At 34.1% G+C, this 27,650-nt stretch overlaps 1 protein-coding gene across 1 annotated transcript; it reads right to left on the bottom strand.

Moving 5' to 3' along the window:
• Positions 1-23,894: 23,894 nt before the first annotated feature.
• LOC140182212 (uncharacterized) lies at positions 23,895-27,278 on the bottom strand. The gene is made up of 7 exons (XM_072228352.1): positions 26,807-27,278; positions 25,706-26,685; positions 25,468-25,531; positions 25,265-25,360; positions 24,928-25,051; positions 24,065-24,509; positions 23,895-23,945 (listed from the first exon to the last, which is right to left on the bottom strand). Exons 1-7 carry the CDS (start codon positions 27,276-27,278, stop codon positions 23,895-23,897), a joined length of 2,232 nt encoding a protein of 743 aa, XP_072084453.1.
• Positions 27,279-27,650: the final 372 nt, after the last annotated feature.

Below are 27,650 nucleotides of genomic sequence, written 5' to 3'. Positions count from 1 at the left end.
AGTGTAGTAACCCGTGTGATGTAGAGACAAAATTTATGCATATAATTATGAATTAATTGAAACAAATTAAAAAATAACTGTTGATGACTATAAACATAGAGAATATTTGGAGAAGTGAATAACGATATATAATAATTGTTTAAAATAATTAAAAGTTATGATTAATAATATTATGTATACATATTGTGTTAGGAAATTATTTTAATTTTTTAATTTGTTTGTAGGTAATATCATAGTTTTGAAAATCGGATCGGACCGGCCGGTTCAACCGGGAAAATCGAAAACCGGTTATCTAGCCGGTCCGGATAATGTGAAAAACCATCTAGCAAAAAACCGGTGAAAAAATTGGTCGAATCGACGGTTAATCGGCGAACCGGAAGAACCGTCTAATTTTTTTGCGGTTCAATGGTTTGCAAATTCGGACGCCAAACGACGTCGTTTTGGCATTTTAAAAAAAAAAAGGAGAAAGGCGTTCACGAAAGTCTCCCTCTCCTAACTCCAAAGCCACTAACCCTAATCTGAGAAACCCCCCCCCTTTCTTCCCCTTTCTTCCCCTTTCCCCTAACCTAATTGAGCGTTCGGCGAGCCCGCCTCCTCGTCGCCACCCACCAACCATCGACAGCAACAGCGACCACCATCGGCCGAGCCCGCCTCCTCGTCGCCACCCATAACCATCGACAGCAACAGCGACCACCACCGGCCGAGCCCGCCTCCTCGTTGCCACCCACCAACCATCGACAGCAACAGCGACCACCACGACAGCAACACCGACCACCACCGGCCGAGCCCACCTCCTCGTCGCCGAACGTCACCTAGCCGGCTAGCCCGCCTCCTTCTGAATTCGGTAAGACTCTGTTCTTTCACCTATGCTTCTTGATTTTGATTTTCTGAGGTTCTGATCTTGTTCTGTGAGCTCGCCTGTTCTATGCTGCCTTGTTGATTTTGGATTTTGATTTTCTGAGGCTATTTTGATTTAGCTGCTTCTGTTTTGCATTGCTGCTTCTGTTAGCTGCTTCTGTTTACTGTTTTATTATTTTCATCATTGCTGTTTTTGATTTAGCTGCTTCTGTTAGCTGTTTCTGTTTTGCATTGCTGCTTCTGTTAGCTGCTTCTGTTTGCTGTTTCATTATTTTTATCATTGCTATTTTTGATTTAGCTGCTTCTGTTTTGCATTACTGCTTCTGTTAGCTGTTTCTGTTTTGTATTGCTGCTTCTGTTAGCTGCTTCTGTTTGCTGTTTCATTATTTTCATTATTGCTGTTTTTGATTTAGCTGCTTCTGTTTTGAATTGCTGCTTCTGTTAGTTGTTTCTGTTTTGCATTGCTGCTTCTGTTAGCTGCTTTTGTTTGTTGCTTCATGATGAATATTTTGATTATTTTCATGATTTTCTGAAGTTATTTTCTGGTCTTTGATTTTCTGATTTTTATAGATGGAACAATCACAAAGTAACCCACAGCCACAAGATTCTCAAACTGGTTCATCCAGAGGTAAATCTGATCCAGCTTGGCAGTATTTTATAGTGAAGTATGACAAAAATAACAAGGCTCAATTTACATGTATTTTTTGATGATGGTGGCTTTGGATTACCTATTTATGATGGAGATGTTGGAACACTTAATGATAATTATGATTTTTGATGAGTTGCACCTTTGATTAGTTGAAAACTTGCTAGTAATTGTATCTTTTGAATGTAGAACATTATGGGTTTGTCATTATGTACGTTTTATTTTTTGTTTAGTTATAAACTTTGAAGTTTGAAGTTGTTTGTGAACCTCTAATCTTAAATAATGGATAATTTATTATGTGAAATATTAAATTTTATTTAGTTAGAAATTATTGAATTTATATACTTAAGATTATTTTAAGTTTTTTAATAATTTTATTTAATATTTAATTAAACCGGTTGAACTCCGGTCGAACCAGTAAACCAGTGACCTCACCGGTTTATTGACCGGTCCGATTCTCGCAACCTTGGGTAATACATATATTAATTGTAATCACAAATTATGCTATTTCAAATTAAATGACTTATATAATGATAATCTCATTTATTGTTATAAATGCTAAATTGAATAAGTCATTATTATTTTTGATTTAGAATTAAATGAGAATAAAATCAGATATTATCTTTTGTTCCTTAGATAATTATCTTTTTGAATTTTAGATATATTATCTTTTGGGCTTTAGATATTATTTTATTTGAGTTTAAGGGTTTAATGGGTGCCATGCTCAAATATAAATAGACCTTCAAAGTTTCGGTCCCCAATATACCAAAGCTGCCTTTGTTGCTCTTTCCCCATCAAAAGAGTTACAGTTCAGCCACCTAGGAATACAGAAGGCTTTGGTTGAGAAAGATCGAAAGAACCACAAAATCTAAATTATTCCATCAATTTCTAACTCTTATGAATAAAGGTACGTTTCTACATTATGTTATATTTTTGATGATTCAATATGAATGATCTGAAATATTGAAATTAATTTATTCCAACAAGTGATATCAGAGCCATTCATAATTTAGTCATCGAAAATATTCAGTTTTATTTTTCTTTTGCTGGATTAACATATATATGCACGTTCCTGTTACATTATGATATTGAGTAAAGGAATATACATATATATATGTATCATATACGTGTCCGTTAGTATATATGCCTTTAAGCATTGTTCCTCATATATATAATGTGTCGTTGTTTCAGCTGCCTTTTGGTATACATATACTATTTAGTCATAGACACATATATATATTTTATATGAGACAGTCTTTTTTTTTTTATTATTTAGTTTGGCAGAATTTTTTTTATATAATAAGCAGTAACTTGATTTATTTTAAAATATTGATAAAGTATTGTTACATTTTAATTTTTTTGGATTTAATTCTATGTGCTATTAATTTAATACAAATTAATAGATTATCCTTTTAGGATATAAGGATTATTAGACGCATCTATTTTATAAAGATTTGGTTTTGAAATAAATTGATTGAACATTATACTGTCAAAATAGCCTCTTTTGTGAAAATTGATTTATTCAAAACATTAGGAATATGTTGATATGTAATTCATGCGAATATTGGTCAGCCCAAAGGAAGGTCTGTATTTGGCCGAATTACAGACACATTGATGGTAAATAAATATTTGGGTACCTGATAAAGAATAAAGTAATACTTATTATTTATGCGAACAATAATCGGCCCAAAAGAAGTTTATTGTTTGGCCAAATAATAAGCATTGCACACTTTTGTTTATTTTCTATTAATTATGCGGTCAATAATCGGCCCAAAGGAAGGTTATTGTTTGGCCAATTAATAGAAAATATATGCGGTAATAAATAGATTGCGAAATTTAAGTTTCCATGTGCGCATTGAGTCGGTCCAAAGAAAGGCTTAATGTGTGACAGGAATTTTGACAATATTTGATTACTGCAATGAGAGTATCACTTACAGTTAATTTTTCTATCCAAAGATTGAAAATTAATGTTGTTCTAGATATCTCAATATGAATTTTTCCCATTATTTGACTAATATTTACTGCATGTTTATTTGTTCTAAACCAGAAACTATGGCTTTAACTACCAATATTTCTGCACAAATTAGCAGTATTTCTATGCTGAATGGTTCAAACTTTAAAGTTTGGAAGGATATCGTGGAGATTGTCCTCGGTTGTATGGATCTAGATATTTCGAGAGCAGAAACCCACTTCCACTTCGGAAAACCTCAATGAGGTTAAAATAGAGAAGTGGGAGAGATCCAATCGAATGAGCATTATGATCATGAAACGCTCAATTCCTGAGGCATTTCGGGGCTCAATTACTGAGGATAAAGAGGCCAAACAGTTCCCAAAAGATGTTAAAAAATTCTTTACTAAGAATGAAAAGGTGAAGGCAAGTAGCCTTTTGAGCAAACTTGTCTCCATGAGGTATAAAGGTAAAGGGAACATAAGAGAGTACATTATGGAAATGTTTCATCTTGCTTTAAAATTGAAAGCACTAAAGTTAGAGTTGTCTGAAGATTTACTCGTACATTTCATTTTGATTTTTCTTCCTGCACACTTTGGGCAATTCAAAGTGAATTATAACACTCTGAAGGATATTTGGTCCTTAAATGAGCTTATATCTCACTGTGTGCAAGAAGAAGAGAAGCTACAGTAAGATAAGACTGAAAGTGCTCACATGGCTTCATCTTCTCAGTATAAAAGAAAGCGTAATACTACTGCGGATGTGCCTTCTCAGCAGAAAAAGGCTAAGAAACAGGATCAAGTTTCAACCTGTTTCTTCTGTAAGAAGGTGAGACACATGAAGAAGGATTGTACCAAATATGCCACCTGACATGTAAAGAAGGGTATAATTCTTACTTTCGTTTGTTCTGAGGCTAGTTTAAGTTATGCACATGTTGATACTTGGTGGGTAGATTCTGCTGCTACTACTCATGTAAATGTTACTATGCAGGGTTGCCTATGGAGCCGTCCACCAAGTTATGCTGAAAGATACATCTAGTGGTAGACGGCAATATAGTTGCAGTCGAAGCTATAGGAACCTTTAGATTATGTTCCACGAGTGGATTTTACTTGGATTTATTAGAGACATTTTATGTACCGTCATTTAGACGGAATTTGGTTTCTGTTTCTTGTTTGGACAAATCAGGTTATATTTTGTTCGTTCGGGAGACAATAAAGTCAGTCTCTTCTATAATTCGAATAATATTTGCTCTGGTCATTTGGTGGATAATCTATATAGACTGGACTTAAATTCCTATAATAATGAAATACTGCAAACGAGTACAAAACAAAAACTAAATGAGAATTCGGCATCATTATGGCATAAATGCCTAGGTCATATCTCTAAACAGAAAATTCAAAGGCTCGTGTCGGATGGAATTCTTGGACCCCTAAATTTGGCGAATTTTGAAGTCTGCATTGAGTGCATAAAGGAGAAAAAGACAAACGAAAGAAAATTAAGTGCCGAGAGAGCTAAAAATGTCTTAGAACTGATACATACTGATATTTGTGGCCCATTCTCTACTGTCTCTTAGAATGGACAACAGTATTTTTATTATTATTATTATAATTATCATTCAATTATATGAAATCTTTCATTCTTATTATCCTTTGGACATTGACGCAAGATTGTGGACATATGTATATTAGGAGTTTTTCAACGAAATTTTATGAATTTTTTATCTTGTCACGTGAAGCATCACAATTAATATATATATTTCGTGTTATTAAGTTATAATTATCTCAGTTTTAATTATGTTATATTTTTTTAGTGATTTAATATGGATGATATGAGTTAATAAAATAATTTATTTCAACAAATGGTATCTGAATCATCTATAATTGAATCATTAAAAAATTAATAAATTTATTTTTGTTCGTGTTCGATGTTTTCGATTTAGATAAATCTATGATGTTTCTATTTTCTTGCGTAAGAGCAGATTTCAATATTTATTATTGGAATGATATTATATACATTGAATAAAAAAAAAGACCGTCTCATATAAAATATATATATGTGTCTATGACCAAATAGTAATGTATACCAAAAGGCAGCTGAAACAACAACACATTATATATATGTGGGACAATGCTTAAAGGCATATATACTAAGTTACTAACGGACACGTATATGATACATATATATGTATTGGAAATATTTTAAGTGCATCAGAGAGTACTACTGGTACACCAGTTGTTTTAACCGTTGATTTCAATTAATATATTTTATATTTTTTTTTATAATTTAGATCAACGGTTAAAATAATTGGTGCACCGATACTCCCGGTGCACTTGAAATACTTCCTATATGTATATTCCTTTACTCAATATCATAATGTAACAGGAACGTGCATATATATGTTAATCCAGCAAAAGAAAAATAAAATTGAATATTTTCGATGACTAAATTATGGATGGCTCTAATACCACTTGTTAGAATAAATTAATTTCAATATCCTAGATCATCTATATTGAATCATTAAAAATATAACATAATGCGAAAGCGTACCTTTACTCATAAGAGTTAGAAATTGATGAAAGAATTTGGATCTTGTGGTTCTTTCGATCTTCTTCAACCAAAACCTTCTGTATTTCTAGGTGGCTAAACTGTAACTCTTTTGATGGGGAAAGAGCAACAAAGGCGGCTTTGGTATATTGGGGACTGAAGGTCTATTTATATTTGAGCATGACACCTATTAAACCCTTAAAGCTAAATAAAATAGTATCTAAAGCCCAAAAGATAATATATCTAAAATCCAAAAAGATAATTATCTAAGGAACAAAAGATAATATCTGATTTTATTCTCATTTAATTCCAAATCAAAAGTAATAATGACTTATTCAATTTAGCATTTATAACAATAAATGAGACCATCATTATATAAATCATTTAATTTAAAATAGCATAATTTGTGATTACAATTAATATATGTATTGCCCACAAATAAATTTGAATATTAAAATAATTTCCTAACAAATTGTTGTTAAATGTTTATATATAATGGGAAGAAATTAATTTATGTACAATCAGAGAAAAAGACTGGTAGAATGGTGCTTCAATAAAAGTATGAGAGTAAGTACTCCTAATACTCTATAATCTATCTATGTCTAATATAAGGCGGGATAAAGTTAGACAACCTCATGTTGAAAAAGATCCACGAATTTGGAATTGGGAAGCGTATCTCCGATTGGAGAGTGAATCATTCACAATTTTTGTGGATAATTTACCTAGCAATGTTTCAAAGAATGAATTGTTTCATATGTTCAAGTGGACAGAAAGGATAAATGACTTCTATTTAGCACGTAAGGAGAAGTATGGCCGGATCCATCTGTTTGCTTTTATTAGGTATACTACCAAAGGAGGTTCTTTAAAGGCCATCAAGGAGATGAATGGAATGCGATTAAGGAGCAAAGAGATCTTTGTGGGTGAGGCTAAGTACAGGAGGAGGATTGATGTCCAGGGAAAAACCACTACACACGATGAAGATGTCAGGGAGTCTCCTGATGAAAAAAAATAATAATAAAAAAAAGAATATTGAGGTGAACGAGAAAGAGAGAGTTGTCTTGGAACACCATAGAAGTGAAGAACTAGAAATTCAGAAGGAACCGTTGGAGGTGGGATGAGATGCGGTAGTAATGATGCCACATGGACTACGGGAGGCAGAGCATGACAAGGATAGAAAGGTATTTGCTGTTGAGGATTTGGATGAGTGGCATGAGGGTTTTTTGAAAACGCGAACGGATAATCCTTTGATGTATCCGGCAGTTATGGTGAGTGAGAAATCTATGGAATCTCAAACAATCAGCAATGAAGCAATCTCTGAAAGAATAGAGACTTGGGAATACAGGGATAAACGGAAAGAAGGGGTTGATCTGGTGTTGAACAAAAGTTTAGTTAGGGCTGAGTTGAAGCATATAAGGCCCAATATGTTAGTGGGGTGTAGCGACGAAGTGGCTGTGTGGTGCGACGAAGAGTACGTCATTATGCATTTTAAAAGGGCCTCCTTGTTGGCTGCTGTGGGCGACGGTGATGAGAGGGCGTGGCTAGTCATGGAGTTTGCGGGGTTAATGCCACGGTGAACAGCGGCGACGAGGCAGATCTGGGAGCAGTGTGGAAGTCAGCTGCTAGTGGCGGAGGTGATAATGTCCATGCTGAACTTGATGGCGTGGAGGGCAAGGAGGAGCGTGAAGCCCCTTATACACCCGACGAGCAGAATCAAGCCGGAAAAGAGATTGGCGGAGGTGCGGAGAATTGTTCGAACAACACAGCGGAGAAAAATATTCTACCAGGTGTAGTTAATGAGATCTACGCTAGTTTGAACGAGAGTGGTAAGCAGCATGTTGGCATATGTCTGATGAGGGGTGATGCAGTATAAGATTCAGATTTAGAGAATGAGAATACAATGGTGTAGGAAATTGGGTTGGATGATGAAAGGGCTGTAAGAAACTTCGAAGATTTGGAGGACTTAGAGCAGGATGCAGACGGTGAAACTAATCAATGTAGAACCTATGCACAATTACTCAAGAGGGGGGGGGGGTGAATTGAGTATTGCAACAACAATGAATCTTTTTGCGAAAGTTAAAGACAATATACAAAAGTGTTATTGTACTAGTATTTTTCCAAGAGCTTAACTCAATTGCTAAGCATTTATAAGGAGCTTTTACTTTCCAATAGACACCAACTCAAATAAATTGATCAAGCTTTTCACCAATCGGACTTAAGCTATTCCTTAAGTACTTACGAAGCTACTTTTCGATCACAATTTATTTGCTCAAAGGTAAAAGACAATAATATAGAAGAGATGAGTTTGGAGAGATGCAAACGCTATTTAGAGTGGTTCGGCACAATCCTTGTCCTACGTCCACTTTCTTTCTCAATCGCTATTGAGAAGTTCCACTATTGCCAAGCTTCAAGGTGCTCGCGCAAAACCTTTTACAATCCGAGTCCTTAGTTTCTAACACCTCACGGTATATGATCACCACTCGTATACTAACCCACTCCACTTAGAGATTCCTTCTCTAAGATTTGCCTTGAGTACTTAGTATACTTCTTTGGTATCCTCACCGACTATAGTGTTTATAACTCTTGACTCAACCTTGGAGATCACACTCCAATTTACAAAGTGTTACAAGAAAACAATTCTCAAAGAATTGTTGAGATGAAATGAGTACTCTCTAGAAGAGTGTATGATTACAAGTTTAGCACTATTGAACCAATTGATATTGCTCTCTCAAATTGTGTATTATAACACCTTAAAAATGTGTAGAATGAAAGAATATGAACAAGATAGTTTGCAAATACTCACGTGTATGAAATAAGGCTTCAATCCATCTATTTATAGACTCCCCAAACCTTAGAAACGTTGGGGAGTTAATGGGATGGAGCCGTTTTGTCAAAACTAGCCGTTTTTTATGTTTTTGAATCATTTGCATCGATGCATAACACTTTGCATCGATGCAAATGTGTCTTTGAAGCTGAAACTTGAATTTTCAGCTAGGTTGCATCGATGCAAGATGAGTGTGCATCGATGCAAACCTTAAAGAATGGCTTAAAATCACTTCAAAATACTTAGGATTGATCTCAAACTTTGTTGGAGTCAATTCCTATGCTTTTGTACCTTTGAAAACAAGTTTTTAAACCATTTGGCTAGCATCGAATTGCAAGATGTGCATCAAAACATTTTGTGAGTGTGTGTTGAGAGATTTAGCAATTGGTTCTTAACAAGAAGTTACCTAAGTCCTAAGACACTATACTTGTCTTCAAATGTTGTGGACTTGAGTTTCTTGTTGTTGTTGTGTTGCTTTCAACTCTTCATTCCTCAACGTTGAATGTTGGTTGATCTTTCAACATGCTTGTTCATTCAAGTTATTTGTTGGTTTGTCTTTCATGTCGTTTGTTGGTTTGTCATTCATCAAAACCTACGAATACAAACTTCGCATACAAGCAACATGATTTACAATTTCCCCCTTTTTGATAATGACAAACCAATTTTGAGGATATGCATTTATAAATGATTTTGAAAGCAACAATAATGCAATTTGTTTTATAGAAAGCTTTGGAGAAGACTTCACAAAAAAATTTTTTGCAGGAGTTCCCCCTAAATATGTGCATTTGTTCCCTTAAAGGGCGTTTATCAAAGAAGACGATTTAGATATCAAAAGTTTTTGCTTAGCGGAAGTCTTTTTGAAATCATTGTTTCGCAAACTTATTTCTTCTTTTCAAATCCTCAAACTTCTTCTTTTTCAAAAGTTCAAAACTTCAAATATCCTCAAACTTCTTCTTTTTCAAAAGTTCAAAACTTCAAATATCCTCAAACTTCTCTTCCCCCTTTTGACATTATCAAAAAGAAAGGAGTTTGAAATGAGTCATAGAAGCATGCATAAAACAATGAATTTTTTTTTTTTAAGTTCAATTTCTTTATTAATTTCAAGGATGAGATATATTAAAGCATGCATAATTCCCCCTAAATAAGTGAAATATATTAAAGCATGCACATTAACTTAAAATAGGGGTACCAATCCTATTTTGAGTTATTCACCAAATAAGCATACAAGCATTAATCATTAAACAAATTTATGAAGGAAATATCAAAGTATTTAAACCATAATAGAAATCCTTAGCTTACTAGGAGTTAGTTTAACAGTTCATATAATCAAATAAACATAAAGCAATAAAAAATGACTTGATGAAGAGGAGACAATCAATCTTGGTCTTCATCATCATCAGTATCCTCTTCATATGGTAGGTGGATCTCGAAATGCTCATATAAGTCATCAATACGACGATCCAAGCGACTCGTGCGATGATCTACACGAGACACACGACGATTAAGTGCTTCAAGTTACCTACCATGCTCTACGTCAATCCTTTGGATGTTTTGGTTGATGGATTGTAATTCTCTCATTACATCAACCAAGGAGGGTGGTTCTTGAGCTTGAGGTGCTTGTGGAGGAGCTTGCTCTTGAGGACCTTGTTCATCAACATTTCTTCTTCCCATTTTGTTGAGAATATGAGTGTTGATACAAGATTGAGGTGGTACTTCCTTGGCAATCTCATTTGATACATCAATACCAACATAATCAAAGACTTTAGACCATAGGCAAAGGAATCCTAATCCACCATTCCTATCCTTCATCTTGAGCCTAATCATATGTTGTACTATAAAGTATGGCCAATTAATCTTAATCCCATTCATCATAGCCCACATGACAATCAAATCTTCATCATTTACATTCGCATGCCCGGATATTCTAGGTTGCAATACATAGGTGACTAGATATAACAAAGTTCTATGTTCCGCACTCATTGAATTGCAACTAATTTTGGAATGAGCTCCTTGTACAAGATTGAACAAATGCATGGCATTGTCCTTTGAATAATCCCATTCATCAATTGGGGTTTTACCACCTTGAAACAAGTCACCTTGATTTGGCAACTCCCAAATGGTGGCTAACTCATCACCATCTAGCCTATAATCCTTTCTTCCTATCTTGAAGAATAATATGAAACTTGATTCATCTTCCTCATCAATCTCAATCATGAGTGTACTATAGGCTATGGCAACTAAATCCGGATAAAATTTACTCTTAATTTGAACAAAAATTCATGAGGCCTTGATGAACTAGAATAGCCTTAAGAGTATCAAAGTTATGAATGACAAGAAGGGTCGGATCCAAATACCTTGGAGGAATTTCCTTTCTTCCGGCGAGCCTTACCTCATAGAATTGAAGATCTTCATTAGAAGCAAAGTACCTTGCCAAAGGATGATTATTTGGAGGTGGAACCACACTTGAAGAGCCTTTTGACTTCTTGATGGTTCTCTTGATTCTAGGCATTGTGGATGATTTTGTTTTATGGGTTTTGTAGAGGAGAATGTGGGGACTTCAAATATGTAATTTGTTTGTAGTGGGTATCTAAGTTTTGTGAGTTGTATGAAGCTATATGTGAGCTTGTTTTGGAGGTTATGGAGGTTTGAATGTGGGGATATGAGTTGTGAGGTTGAAGATGATGAAAAAGTGGGGTTTTGTTGCTCAAAAATGCCAAATTCACGTATTTTTGTGCAATTTGGTCGTGTTTGCATCGATGCAATAGGCTTTGCATCGATGCACATAGCACGTTGTGTGCTTTGCATCGATGCAAAGCGTTGTTGCATCGATGCAACATGCATCATTTTGCCCAAAAACACCAAATTTTCATCCTTTGGTGGTTCTTTCTTTAATCCTTTGAGTTCCATCATGTATATACTCACTTAAACTATTATAAACTTCGATTTGTTGATCCTCCATTGTTTATAATCTTCAAATTCTTCAATCTACCTCAAGATTAATCACTCATTCATCAACTCATAAACCTACAAAACAATGGCTAATTGGATATCTCCAATGCTTAAGTTAGTAAGAGATACAAAAATAGTAATATAAATGCAATGAATTCAAACAAATCATATTAGATTAGAATCCAAGATACCAAGTTCATTTCGGATGTTAAAAAAACTTTCTTTACATAAAGGTTTAGTGAAGATGTCCGCTAGTTGTTTACTAGTTTCGACAAATTCAATAACCACATCACCCTTTTCAACATGGTCTCTTATGAAGTGATGTCTAATCTCAATATGCTTGGTTCTTGAATGTTGAACCGGATTCTTGGTTAAATTTATTGCACTAGTATTATCACATTTGATAGGAATGTGATCAAGCATGAGTCCATAGTCCACAAGTTGTTGTTTCATCCATAAAATTTGGGCGCAACAACTACCGGCGGCTACATACTCGGCTTCGGCGGTAGACAAGGCTACACTTACTTGTTTCTTACTATGCCATGAAACAAGAGAGTTTCCTAGCAAGTGACAAGTGCCGCTAGTGCTTTTCCTATCCAATTTGCAACCGGCAAAATCGGAATCGGAATAACCAATCAAATCACAAGTGGATCCTTTTGGATACCACAATCCAACATTTAATGTTCCTATGAGATACTTCATAATCCTTTTCACCGCACTTAAGTGAGATTCCTTAGGATTAGCTTGGTATCTCGCACACATGCATACACTAAACATGATATCTGGCCTACTTGCCGTTAGATAAAGTAATGATCCTATCATGCCTCTATACTTCTTTACATCTATGTTTTTACCTTGTTCATCTTTGTCAAGGTAGCAAGTAGTGCTCATTGGTGTGTCCATTGCCTTAGCATTGTCCATTCCAAATCTTTTGAGCAATTCCTTGCAATATTTGGTTTGGCCAACGAAAGTTCCTTCTTTTCCCCTTTCGAAACATCACCAATGACGTTGTCTAGAGGATGATCCTTTGAAGTACGCCAGTCCTTTGGAAGTGCATTTATTTGTGCTTGTGATGGTTCAATTTCTTCAACTTGAACAATATCCTTTGTTGTAGAGGCTTCATTTAAATCTTTTTCTTTGTCTTCACCATTCAAATTTAGTGAATCAAAGTTTTCTACATTTTCATCAAAATCTTTTCTAGCACAACAACGGTTAGTTTCATCAAAAGCGACATGAATACTTTCTTCCATAGTCATGATGCGTTTATTATATACTCTGAAAGCTTTGCTAGTTAAAGAGTAGCCTAAGAAGATTCCTTCATCAGCCTTAGCATCAAATTTTCCTAAGTTATCTTTTCCATTATTTAGAATAAAGCATTTACAGCCAAAGACGTGAAGGTGAGAAATATTTGGCTTTCTTCCTTTGTACAATTCGTACGGTGTTTTCTTAAGAATAGGTCGAATGATAATCCTATTCATAACATAACATGCGGTACTAACCGCATCCGCCCAAAAGTACTTAGGAATATTAGCCTCATTGAGCATGGTTCTCGCCATTTCTTCTAAATGACGATTTTTCCTTTCAACCACACCATTTTGTTGTGGTGTTCTAGGAGAGGAAAAATTATGCTCAATGCCATTTTCTTCACAAAAAGTTTCAAAAAGATTGTTTTCAAATTCTCCACCATGATCACTTCTAATAGATGATATATGCAAATTCTTTTCATTTTGAATAACTTTGGCTAATCTTTTGAATGCTCGAAATGCATCACTCTTGTTTGCTAGGAACAAGGTCCATGTAAATCGAGAGTAATCATCAACAATAACTAAAGCATAGTAATTGCCACCAAAGCTCATAATCCTAGAAGGACCAAATAAATCCATGTGCAAAAGTTGTAATGGCCTTGTTGTTGAAACAATGTTTTTGGATTTAAAAGAGGCCTTTACTTGTTTTCCCTTTTGACATGCGTCGCAAAGGACGTCTTTTTCAAAACGTAGCTTTGGTAAGCCAATTACTAACTCTTTAGAGACCAACTTGCCAAGATGATCCATGTTAGCATGAGCTACTCTACGATGCCATAACCAAGTTTCATCATTTTTACTAACAAGGCATTTCACATCATTTGAGAAAACTTCATCTAGATTAATCATGTATACATTGTCAACACGGTGCCCAATTAGCACAATTTCATTAGTGTCTTGCCTTTTTATCAAACAACATTTTGAATCAAAGGTGACTAAGTTTCCTTTGTCACAAAGTTGGCTAACACTAATGAGATTATGTTTGAGACCTTTGACAAGTATAACATTATCTATGGAGGTAGAAGAATTTTTACCAACTTTTCCAACGCCGATTACTTTGCCGGTGTTGTTGTCTCCATAGATCACGTTTCCTCCGTTTGTAGGCTCTATTGCGGTGAACTTTGATTCATCGCCGGTCATGTGTTTGGAGCATCCACTATCAACATACCAATTTGTATCCTTAGCTCCAACACGTACCTACAAAACAATTAAAATTGGGATTTAGGTACCCAAGTGAATTTGGGTCCTTGAAGGTTAGTATGAGCATAATGCCCATAAGGTGCCCATCTCGTATCTTGACTACGAAAGTTTATATGTTTAATTCTAGTAAAGCATACGGGTGCTATATGACCTACTTTATTACAATAATGACATATGACATTTGGATTATGCATCCTATGCATGTTTCTAAATGGTTGCCTAGGTTGTTTCCTAAATGCAACATCTTTTGATCTATATGCATTGTGATTATAATTTCTAAATGAAGCATGTTGAGGAGGATGTTTAAAGGCTTCATTCCTTTTAGGCATGCTTGCCTTTTGGGCTTGCGGTTGCCTAATAGGAGTTTTAGTATTTTTAAATTTTCCTTTTTCAAAACCTAAACCTTCCTTATTATGAACATGCTTTTGGTTTTTCAACATTTTATTTAAGTTCTTTGAAGATTCATTGAACTTAGCTAAAGTGTTCTTAAGATTTGTAATTTCATTTTCATGCATTTTACAAGATTTGTATGGATCACTACTTGTGCTACACTTATCTTTTCCAAGATTGATATTCTCGTTTTTCAACATCTCATTTTGTTTTAAAAGATCCATATTCTTTTTCTTCAGGAGAGAATAATCTTGGGTAAGTTTTGTGTACACCTCAAGTAAGGCATCATATTCATCTTGTAAATTAAAAGAAGTGGAGTTGTCATTACTAACCTTTTCTTCACTTGCCATTAAGCAAAGATTTGCAACCTCGTCGTCATCGGAGTCGGATTCATCCTCGTTCTCCCATGATATGTATGCTTTCTCCTTCTTCTTAAATTTCTTGTTTTTGTCCTCCTTTTGAAGTTTTGGACAATTGGGTTTAATGTGTCCAACTTCTCCACACTCATAGCATTTTGGTACCTTTGTTTTGCTCTTGAAGTTTTTCTTCATTGCAAACTTATTGAATCTTTTTAATAAGAGTGCAAATTCTTCATCTCCTTCTTCTTCATTATCATCACTCTCTTCTTGTAGTGATGTTGTTTTAAGGGCGAGACTTTTCTTCTTGCTTTCTTCACCTTTTTGTCTATTTAGCATAGTCATTTCATAGGTGAGAAGATTACCTCGTAGTTGATCAAATGTAAGTTGATCATAGAGCCTTCCTTCCACAATGGCGTTCACTTTGGAGTTCCATTTTGGTGTAAGGCTTGTAAGCACCTTGGTCACAATTTGTTTATCATTGTATTTTGTGCCAAGCATGCTTAGGTTGTTGAAGATCTTGGAGAGTCTTTCAAGAGCTTCTTCAATGCTCTCTTCATCTTTCATTTTAAAATTTTCCCATTCATGAACCAACATAAATACCTTTGATTCTTTAACGTGGTCGGTTCCTTCGTAAGTGATTTGGAGTTTGTCCCAAATCTCTTTAGCGGTTTCACATGTAGAGATCTTCATATAATCATGCTCGTTAAGTGCACAATGAATGAAGTTGATGGCTTTATCATTCATTGCCACTTTCTTCCAATCATCGTCACTATATTCATTTTCTCCTTTCGGTACTTGCTTTAAGACGGAGACTTCTCCTTCTTTAGCGCTTGTTGTCTTTGTAGGAATGTGATTTCCATTCTCAATCACTTTCCAAATTCTCACATCTTGAGAACGGATCCAAATTCTCATCTTATTTTTCCAATAAGAGTAATTTGTTCCGCTAAAAAGAGGAGGTCTAGCGGTTGAGTTACCTTCACTAGTGTTGTTGTTGTTAAAGCTTGTGCTTGCCATGATCTTTTCCCTTAAACGGTTAAGTCTTTCAAAGGGTTAAGCTCTGATACCACTTGTAGAACCTATGCACAATTACTCAAGAGGGGGGGGTGAATTGAGTATTGCAACAACAATGAATCTTTTTGCGAAAGTTAAAGACAATATACAAAAGTGTTATTGTACTAGTATTTTTCCAAGAGCTTAACTCAATTGCTAAGCATTTATAAGGAGCTTTTACTTTCCAATAGACACCAACTCAAATAAATTGATCAAGCTTTTCACCAATCGGACTTAAGCTATTCCTTAAGTACTTACGAAGCTACTTTTCGATCACAATTTATTTGCTCAAAGGTAAAAGACAATAATATAGAAGAGATGAGTTTGGAGAGATGCAAACGCTATTTAGAGTGGTTCGGCACAATCCTTGTCCTACGTCCACTTTCTTTCTCAATCGCTATTGAGAAGTTCCACTATTGCCAAGCTTCAAGGTGCTCGCGCAAAACCTTTTACAATCCGAGTCCTTAGTTTCTAACACCTCACGGTATATGATCACCACTCGTATACTAACCCACTCCACTTAGAGATTCCTTCTCTAAGATTTGCCTTGAGTACTTAGTATACTTCTTTGGTATCCTCACCGACTATAGTGTTTATAACTCTTGACTCAACCTTGGAGATCACACTCCAATTTACAAAGTGTTACAAGAAAACAATTCTCAAAGAATTGTTGAGATGAAATGAGTACTCTCTAGAAGAGTGTATGATTACAAGTTTAGCACTATTGAACCAATTGATATTGCTCTCTCAAATTGTGTATTATAACACCTTAAAAATGTGTAGAATGAAAGAATATGAACAAGATAGTTTGCAAATACTCACGTGTATGAAATAAGGCTTCAATCCATCTATTTATAGACTCCCCAAACCTTAGAAACGTTGGGGAGTTAATGGGATGGAGCCGTTTTGTCAAAACTAGCCGTTTTTTATGTTTTTGAATCATTTGCATCGATGCATAACACTTTGCATCGATGCAAATGTGTCTTTGAAGCTGAAACTTGAATTTTCAGCTAGGTTGCATCGATGCAAGATGAGTGTGCATCGATGCAAACCTTAAAGAATGGCTTAAAATCACTTCAAAATACTTAGGATTGATCTCAAACTTTGTTGGAGTCAATTCCTATGCTTTTGTACCTTTGAAAACAAGTTTTTAAACCATTTGGCTAGCATCGAATTACAAGATGTGCATCAAAACATTTTGTGAGTGTGTGTTGAGAGATTTAGCAATTGGTTCTTAACAAGAAGTTACCTAAGTCCTAAGACACTATACTTGTCTTCAAATGTTGTGGACTTGAGTTTCTTGTTGTTGTTGTGTTGCTTTCAACTCTTCATTCCTCAACGTTGAATGTTGGTTGATCTTTCAACATGCTTGTTCATTCAAGTTATTTGTTGGTTTGTCTTTCATGTCGTTTGTTGGTTTGTCATTCATCAAAACCTACGAATACAAACTTCGCATACAAGCAACATGATTTACAATCAAGATGAACACGGAGGAAGTGGGGATAAAGATATGGCTGAAAATAGGGTTACTTGGGATTTGGCTGTCGAATCAGGAGCTGTTTTATATGACGAGGATGATGACATTATGACTATTCTCCAAGCTCAGAATGAAGTATTGGCACAAAAAAGAAGGCAAGCAAAACAGAAAGAGAAAGTAAGAAGGTGCCACCCTAAAAACCGAAATAAGGTGTGTAATAAAGTTTTTAAATGATTTTAGTTTGTAGAATATGAGGGGTTTAGGGGGTGTTGGAAAGTGGAAAATGGTAAAAAATTTAAGAGTAAAAATAATGTGAATATATTAGGATTGATAGAGACAAAGAAGGAGGTGATTTCTAAGTTTGATGTAGTGCAATTTTGGGGTAATGATGCGGTGAGTTTGGAATTTGTGGGATCGGAAGGTGCTTCTGGAGGTTTATTAATAATGTGGGATGTTATGATGTTTAGGTTTAGTAATTGTTACAAAGGGGAGAGATGGTTGTGTATAGAAGGGGAATTGACAAACAATAATTTTATATGTACTGTTTGCTTGGTGTATGGTGCACATACAAGGGAAGAGAAGCTTGCTGTGTGAGAAGAGTTGAGTTTTTTATCGAAAATATGCCAGGTTCCTCTTTGCTATATGGGTGTCTTCAATGAGGTTGTGCAGTTGGAAGAAAGAAAAGGTGCTAGTGTGTTAACAGCTTTATCTAACTGGTGGATATAGAGCTGAATGATCGTAAGTTTACGTGGTTCAGGAGGTCAATCATGCAGTCAAATTACTAGAATATTAGTGAGTTTGGTTTCATTGTTATCATTTGGAGCACTTGGTTGAAAAAGAATGACAGAATTTTCAGGAATCAAGAATCAGGTGTTGTAGAAGTAATTAACAGGTCGATTAAGAGTTACAAAGAGTGGAGTGATATTTGATCTTTTAGGTTGTTGATAGCTTTTGTCGAAGATGATTAGGAATTAATTTATTTTATCTGTTTACTACTTTTCTATTGAGACGTTGATGCTCCTCCTTGTTGTGTTCAGCTTTTTATTTCAAAAAAAAAATTTTTAAAATAATGATGAGAAATAAATTTTTTTATGTATATATATTTTTATGACGTTCTAAACCAATATGTGAATTGAATAATAAAAAAATGAATAGTTAATCTAATATAATTTTATTAATGATATAATTCAATAATAAAGTATTATACAACTTTAAGATACATTTTGAAAGATTTCTTTGTACACAACATTTATTGTTGCTGAAGTAGATATACATGTGTTATTTTGAATCAACACTCTTAAACCTAGCTTAGATTTAATCTTTGATAAAGCAACATATAGTTGCAACTACTAAAAATAGGATTTTTTCGGACGAATTTTGAAATGAAATTTCGAACAAATTAGAGATAAAATTTTTCTTTCAAATAAAATTGGGACGAATTTTTTTGTCCTAAAAAGTCTTGTTGCTAATTTACATTTTGTCTAAAATTTCGTCTGAAATTTTTTTCAGATGATTTTGTGACAAATTTCGAATAGGCATTTATCTGCTAGATTTCTAACTATTATGATGTATTTTAGACGAATTTTAGACAGATTAGTTAACATAAAGACAATATATTTCAGACAAATTTCAAACGTAAAAATATTTCATTTTAGACAAATTTTTTTCGAACAAATTTTATACAAATCAAATATTTCTTTTCAATTAAATATCAGACAAATTTAATTTAAAAGAATTTACGTATTTGAAACAAATTTCATACAAAACAAAAAATTATTTTCGCACAAATTTTCTACAAATTTAATATAATATTTCAAACAATTTTCTTACAAAATAATTTGCTATTTAATATATAAATATTTTAGAAAATAAATTGTATTCGATCTGCTTTCTATATTAAGACCATCATAATCATTTTTTCATATTACATCATCGAAATTATAAACACATAATAAAGTCATGAAAAAGTTAATTACCATAAAAGAGTTAAAAAAATATTTATTATTAAAATACTTTTGTCTATAAATGTAATCAAACTAAAATAAGAAAAAAAAATACTTAAACTAAAACAAAGAAAGCCTTTAAAAAGGTCAAATATCATGAATAAATAAAATAAAATGTACTAACTAATTCACCTAAAAATTCCTTAATTTAAATCAGAAAAAACATATACTCCTGACATCAATCACTTATGTTATCATCCTCATCATCACTAGAGCTTGTCCCAAGCTCATCTTTTGCAGGATCAGACAAGGTTAAAGGAAGTGGGAGATTCAACTTTTTATACAAAGCATGAATTGTAATTTTTAGTAGAACCAATTTTTTTCTGTTGAACCTTTAGTTGACGTCTTTGATCTTTTAACTTGTGCTCAGCATCATTCAACTTAACCTTTTGCTCTGACTACTGGAGAATACATAAATAAAAACAAAATGTTAAATTCAAAGACATTGGCAAATGATAAAAAAAGAAAAGTGTTAATAGAGTTGAAGGAAAACTAATAACAGTGTTAATAGGATCAATAGTTTGTATTGAATCAACAAACATAGCATGAGGGGAAAGAAGCTTAGCTTTCTTCAATATATCCTGAAAACTAAATTAAGATAAAAAAGCATACAAGTATCTAGATTTCACCATACAGTTCTCGCAAGTTAAGGATATTACATGAAATAATCGCTTAATAGGACCAGACAATAACTTCAATAAAAAGCCATGTATAAAACAGAAAATAATGTAGCAAGAAGAATGCTAGTAGCAAAACTAATCAGAAGAAATCCAGATTTCCACCTCAATATCAGTACTTGAATATAAATATATATCTGATTCAATCCTAAGGCGTTCTGCTCTGTTACCAATTTGCTCAAGGCTCTGTCACATGACACAAAACAAAATAAATACAACCAAATTAGAGAAGGTTAACTGACTCTAAACCCAAAGTACAGTCACAAATCAAATGTTAAACTTTAGTGCCCACATCAGGGAAATCAAATATTATCCTAAACTACAATACCAGGATGCCAGAAAGAAACCCAATAAAAGCTAACCTCTTCACTAGACACATATAAAATTCGAGACGCTTTGCCTTCACTGCAACCCTTTGCTATCATTGTTGCTATCTTCCAATCAAATTGTGACAATAAAAGAAAGCATTAGTGGTAAGAGTTTTGTATCCTCTTAATTTAAAAGAAATCAAATTGAACTCAAGTCCAATCAGCAAAATATAAAACAAGATAGATAATAATAACATTACAATCCACAAGATCGATTCTGTTACAAGTGAGCCAATCATTTCACTTCATTTGTATCCTCTTAATTTATTTTGTGGCATTGCGGATGCGATCTAGAAAGAACGTATTGTATAAATATTGCTCTTATAAAATTTTAGTACCAGAAATAAAATCTCTCACACAAGGACATATTTATAAAGTTTAACTACTTTATACACTTTCAGGTTAAGCAATTTTAGACATGCATTCAATTAGGTAAATTCACCTAGCAAAAGTAAACTACTTTTTTTACATTGATTGTATGAATGAGAACAGTTGTAATTGAGCAACTGTGTAAAAATTTTAGATTATCTTACTCGCATCAAAATTGGATTTATTTTGAGCTATATATATATATATATATATATATATATATATAGAGCTTATTTTTCGTAAAAGCTTACCATAATAAGATGCACCAACTAAGTTAGACCATAGCTCTTGACTCAAATTAAGAAAATACCTTTTGCACTTGCTCTTCAAGATAGTAGAAGAAGGATTATTGTGCCAATTCCTCTTCCTCTGATCTGCTTTAATTACAGACCAGTTTCCTGCACCAGCCTTACTTTATCTTCCTCCTGAAGAAATCACATAAATGTTCAGCAATCTTTATGGAATATCCAACGTGAAGGTGGGAAAAAAACATATAAATATATTTAAGAGTTTTCCCCTTGAATAACAATATGATCAAGTAACTACAAGATACCATGAATGAATACCAATTATATTAGATACCATCAAGATAAGCACTTGGACGCCTAAATAATACTATGAAAAGTCAAATGCTTCAACCGCTCCTATCAATTTCTAATACAAAGACAGAAGTGTGTGTATCTTATCTATCATTACGAAGACAGAAGTGTGTGTATCTTATCTATCTTGTCTAATGATGTTGTACTAGTAATAGAAGTTAATATACAATAACGTTTTCGTCCTATTATATCACATGGTGTATATATGATTCTCTGCTAGGCATTATCCAATAAATTTTGGTGAGGCTCACTAATGCATTTGAAAGAAAACAAAATACAAAATGCTAGATGAGTACAAATTAAACAAGATTCTTTAATTCCAGAGCAAACTATTCACCATTTCTTTCTTTCTATTTTCTCTATCCCACATGCTTTATATATACACATAGAAACTATGGTTACAAGCTTACGTACATGGCAAACAATAACGCTGGCACTTAAATTTAACTTGAAGATATTCTTGTTTTCAGCATAGTAATACAAGCACCAGCAGGGGGGGGAGGAGAAAAAGAAAAAAGAAGACAGTTGAATTTGGAGAGAAAGTTACGTTGTGATATATATTAATTCCTATTAATTAATTAATGGAAGTTACCAAAGTTTTCTTGTTCTTCCAATTTGATACCAACCTCAGCAAACCTTTTCTCTTTGTAAACGTACCACTTAGCAGCAACAACGTAAATGACAGCATTGATAGCACTCAACAAACTCAATTATATTGAATCAATTATATTAGATTAGATTAGATAAACGAATACCTTGATAATACACAACAGCATAGGAAGCAAGCACAATTAAACTTGATAATACACAATCTGCAATACAGGAACAGATTCACAGGAACAGATTCACAACAAGCCAATTCTCTCAATTTTTTTTCGGTAAAAATATTGGATCCTAACATATTCCTAAATTTAATATGCCAAAATTTAAACTTTCATTTTCACATCTGAAACACAGGAACAGATTCACAGCCAGGGAACCAAAATAATGGCCCTTATCATAAGAACAAAGAAACAGAGGGAAGAAATAGTTACCTTGTACTATTCATGGTGAGGGTTGAGCGCCGATTAAGGGATAGGCACTGACGGTTGAGCGCCGATTGAGGGATGAGCAGCAATGTCTTTGGTGTTTAGGGTTTACGACAGACAGCACCAATCGAGGAAGGGCACGCCGATGCAGGGTGCACCGACGGAGCAGTGACGACAGAGTAGTGCTGACGGAGTAGCACCGATGGAGGGTTGCGGGAGAGGGTGCGAGGTTACGAATCTAAGGAGGAGGCTTGTGGTTACGGTACGAGGGTTGCGACAGAGAGGGTGCGAAAGAGAGGGTGCGACGAAGGGCTGCAAGATAGGGCTCGGAGAGAGGGATGGGTGCAAAGGTTCTCAGTAGTAATAAAGGTTCTCAACAGTGATAAAGATGAAGGGCTCAGAGAGAAGGCTGGTGCGACAGTTCTCATAGTAGTGATGAAGATGAAGGGCTAAGTGCCGAAAAGCCTTTTTTCTTGTAGTGATGTATTCATTTGTATTTTTTTTTAATATACTTTAATCTTATATAAAAAAGTATATGATTTTTTTATTTTACGTAATTTTTTAATTTTTATTTATTATTTGTATTATTTTTTTAAAAGATTGGATATAATTTATTTTTAATTTTTTATATATGTGATTCTTTTAGATACATTTTTTCTTAAATTTTGAATTATTATAACATAAATAATTAAAAAATAAATTAAAAATAATAGACTAATTTAAAATATAAACAATATTTTTATACGAAATGTTAAAATTTTTTTATAAACATTTGAAATTCGTTTGAAAACTGATGCACTTTCAAACAGAATTTACAAATGATGTTATTTTCATCCCAAATTTGCGGAAAAAAATTTTAGCTACTTTGAAGGGTAAGCTATAGTAAAAGTATTTAAGACTAATTATAGACAAATTTGGGATAGAATTAACATTTTTCAAAATGTGTCCTAAATCCGTCTGAAGTTATTGTGCATATTCAGATGAAATATGGACGAATTATAGTTTTTGTCCAAAATGTATTGCTAATCTGTATGAAAATTTTGGCGCTATCCAAAAAAAAAATTGACGCCAAAATTTGGGACAAAATTTAGACAAATTTAGGACGGAATATATTATTCCAATGTCTCCACTAAAAGTTATTCAACATTTGTCTCAAATTTGTCTGAAATAAAAAAGTCATTCAGACAGAATAAATTTCGTTTGAAATTTTCGTCCGAAAAAGCTCTATTTCTAGTAGTTGCGCGTGTGTAAAAACCGGCTTGGATAAATACAACCCAACTGTGCTGAGAGTTTGTCCTTGTGACTTGTTAATGGCCATTGCAAATGAGATGACCAATGAAAATTGCCTTCTTTGGAATCTAAAAGGTAACATTGGATTATTAGGAATTATGTTCATGCAAGGTATTAGAACAACATCTCCTGCTTTATTCTCGGTCTAAATAACACACTCTATTACATGATTACCTAATCTCCTTACCTGTAATCTTGTACCATTGCAAAGTCCATTAAATTGGTCAATATTTCTTAGTAACATAACAGGAACACCTACTTTTAATATAAGTTCATGAGGTCGTAAACCTGAGCAGTTAATGGCATTTAGTACGTTAGGAGTAAATGTATCAAGTTCTGACTCCATGCTACCTTCTTCAACGTACATGGAGTCAGAACTCAGATAAACCTTCTCGTCTGCTTCAATATGCTTCATTATATGATTATTTATCTCGTGCACAACATCTAGTGTAGGAGCAAGAATGGTTCTCTCCTTGAAAAAAGTTGACTGCTGCAAATTAGTAAGTATACCAGGATATACAAATCTAATGATATTGTCAAAGCCATCAGCATTGTCCTTGATTAGAATTTCTTCTGGAATATTTACCTCAGACTCACCATCAATTGAATCTCCTTCAAGACCATCACCAATTCTAAAAAGCCATTGAGCGAATTATTTGATTTCAATAGAATCAGATTCAGGCACGCCAACTGTAAGATGCATATTTTGAGAAAGCGTAATTACTTTGCATGTTGACCACAGATAAGATGAGTTAACTGTAGCTTGTACAATATCTTGTCTAGATCCCATAGGTATTACAGGTAGAATCTGTCTAAAGTCACCTCCAAGTACGACTACCTTACCACCAAAGGGTAAGTCTTTATTGTATGATGATGAAGATCTAAGTATGTCTTTGAAAGACTTGTCGAGTGCTTCATAACAAATCTTGTTTAGCGTCAGAGCCTCATCCCATATAATAAGCTTTGCTTTGAAAATCAACTTAGCAAGCGGAAACCCCTTGTTTTATACTACATACAGAATCTTCATGAAGTTCCAAAGGTATCTTAAACCTAGAATGAGCTGTACGGCCTTTTGGAAGCAAAAGAGATGCAATTCCACTTGAGGCAACATTAAGAACAATTTCTCCTTTGGCACGAATAGCTGCAGAAAGTGCCCTATATAGAAATGTCTTACCTGTTCCACCATAACCATATATGAAGAAAAAACCACCAAGGTTATTATTCACGGCTTCGCTTATTCTATGAAAAGTATTTTGTTATTCACAGTTCATTGGGGACAACATAACTTCTAATTCGTCCCTTAAGGCAACAATATCAAAAGTTAGCTCGTCAGCTATTATCTAATCATCCAAGCCATCAATGATATCTAAATCAGGGAGAGGAATACCATTAAACTCTCGAAGTGACCTACCATTAGCTTGCAACATCATCTCAACCTTTGAAAGAGTCATATTTAGTAGTTGATCATCACTAAGCTGAATGTCTAAAATGAAGATGAAAAAGTTGTTAAGCAATTAATGAGGTATTTTAAGATAAAAAATATTATTTAATCCTATAAGCGAAATTGATTTAACATGTTGAATGATATACCTGGATTAAGTGTTGAAATTCTATGTGAATATAACAAATATTCAGATAATTGTTGGTAGCACTGCTGCCATACCAATTCAGGTCTAGATATGTTATTAGAAATCAACAACACAACAAACAGATTTTGTAAGTAGTTTCCAGATGCCTAAGTGCTTGCTTCTAGAATTGCATCAACAAATTCCTTGTTATCTTGTAGGAGTCCCAAACCATAGCATGTTTCCTTGAATGAGTTGTATACCACACCATCCACAGTACGTAAATCAGTAAAACTCATGCATCCTCTTTGTATGTTTAACAATATTCTCATGTAATAATCCTCACCGTTACCACGTGGAACATGAGTCAGCCGTCCAATAGAAAAGCCTTGTTTGCGAGGAAACCACATGCATGAATCATCATTCCATACAAATTTTGTAGGAAATTCGCTGTATGTTAAAGATCTAGCAAAAGGATACTCACGATTAGCCAACATCCAAGCAGCTAACTTAGTAACCTTACCATCTACACGTTGAATAACATCAGCAATGTTTTCATGGTCCTTGAAAACAACTGGTTGCTCATCAGGTAGGTGGAATGGTAGACGAATTACTGCAGGTTCTTTAAGCTGAATCTCATAACCAAATATCCACCAAGCTGCCTCACATGCAGAAATGTAACGACAATTATAGTAGTTACGTATCTCATCAACAACTTGTTGAAGAGACCCATCACCAGATGTTTGGTAAAATGAGGCAGTAACCCTATCATTACCCTTACGGACGTACTTGAATAAATATTTAATAGAAGAAGTCTGACATGTATGCTCCACATTAATGTGACAACCATACTTTAAGAGTAGATCAGGATTGTAAGGTACAATATAAGAATTATCCAAAACTGCATTCTTCTTAGTTATTGTATGACCATTATCCAGCCTTTTATACTTTGGGAAACCACCCTCATCAATAATCGTTCTATTACTGAATGGCTTTGGAAAAAACTTAGAACACCTTCCATTTATCATGCATGGACTACTGATGTTGTGCCTCCCACATGGACCATGAACCATGAACTTCTCAACAGCTGCATAAAGTCTAGGCATGTTAGTCTTATCAGGGATTTCAGCTGATATCACACGGTCAATATCATCGGGTGATTTAGGCTTATATTGTGGTTGCATGAACAATAGAATGTGAGCATGTGGTAGACCTCGTTTCTGAAATTCAACTGTGCACACATCTGTATAAATAATTGACATCAGAATACAAACAAAATAGTATAAGAATAATATATATATATATATATATATATATATATATATATATATATATATATATATATATATATATATATAACTTACATGCAAAAATATTGCCAAAGAACCTCTCATTCTTGAAATCAGATATCAACTCATCTAACTTAATACTAAAGATTCTTGAGGCAATATCAAGACGATCCTCGGCCTTAAGGACAGTGCCATGTAAAAGGCGTTTGATCTCGTCCCATTTAGGATTGCAAGTAATTGTGATAAAATAACTGGGGTATCCAAAATACTTGCAAATGGCAAATGCATCTTTACAATTGTTGAACATGTATCTAGGACCACCAGTGAAACTGCTTGGAAGAATTATTCTTTGACCAGAAAGAATCGCATTAGCTTCTCCCCTAACTAAAGATTCGTGCAATGAGTTGTACTTGTTAACCCTGAGCTTAGGTTGGTTGTTGCGTAAATATCTAAGATGCTCAGACTCAATCATAGTATATGAATCAACTAAGAACTGCTGAAATAATCTTCTTGAATGTAATAGTATAGATGATCCTTCCAAACGCATTTGTATTCTGTATGAAAAGAATTCTCTTATGCTTGTAGTCTTTCTCTTCTTAGTACCAGAAATATCAAACATGGAAGAGTTCTCAATACCTGGACTAAAACCATCCTCCCCATAGGGAAAAATCAAAGGATACTATAGAGACAGGTAAGACGGGTGAAGGACATCTATCCTTTTCAGCCTGTTTGAGGTAGTCTCAAGAATGATATCTCTCTGCAAACTTGACTCATCAATATCACCAACAATAAGTATTGCAACCTCAGAAGCTGTTGGGAGGTTATACCTCCTGCCATCCTTTTCCCTTTTTCTAATTAGTTTGAGCTTCATATTAGTTTTTGAATCTTCTTTGAAGCGATCGTGTGCATATCGAAATGA

Source organism: Arachis hypogaea, chromosome 19 (genome assembly GCF_003086295.3).
Source record: "Arachis hypogaea cultivar Tifrunner chromosome 19, arahy.Tifrunner.gnm2.J5K5, whole genome shotgun sequence".
Taxonomy (NCBI): Eukaryota; Viridiplantae; Streptophyta; class Magnoliopsida; order Fabales; family Fabaceae; genus Arachis; species Arachis hypogaea.
This window is presented reverse-complemented; position numbering and strand designations above follow the sequence as displayed.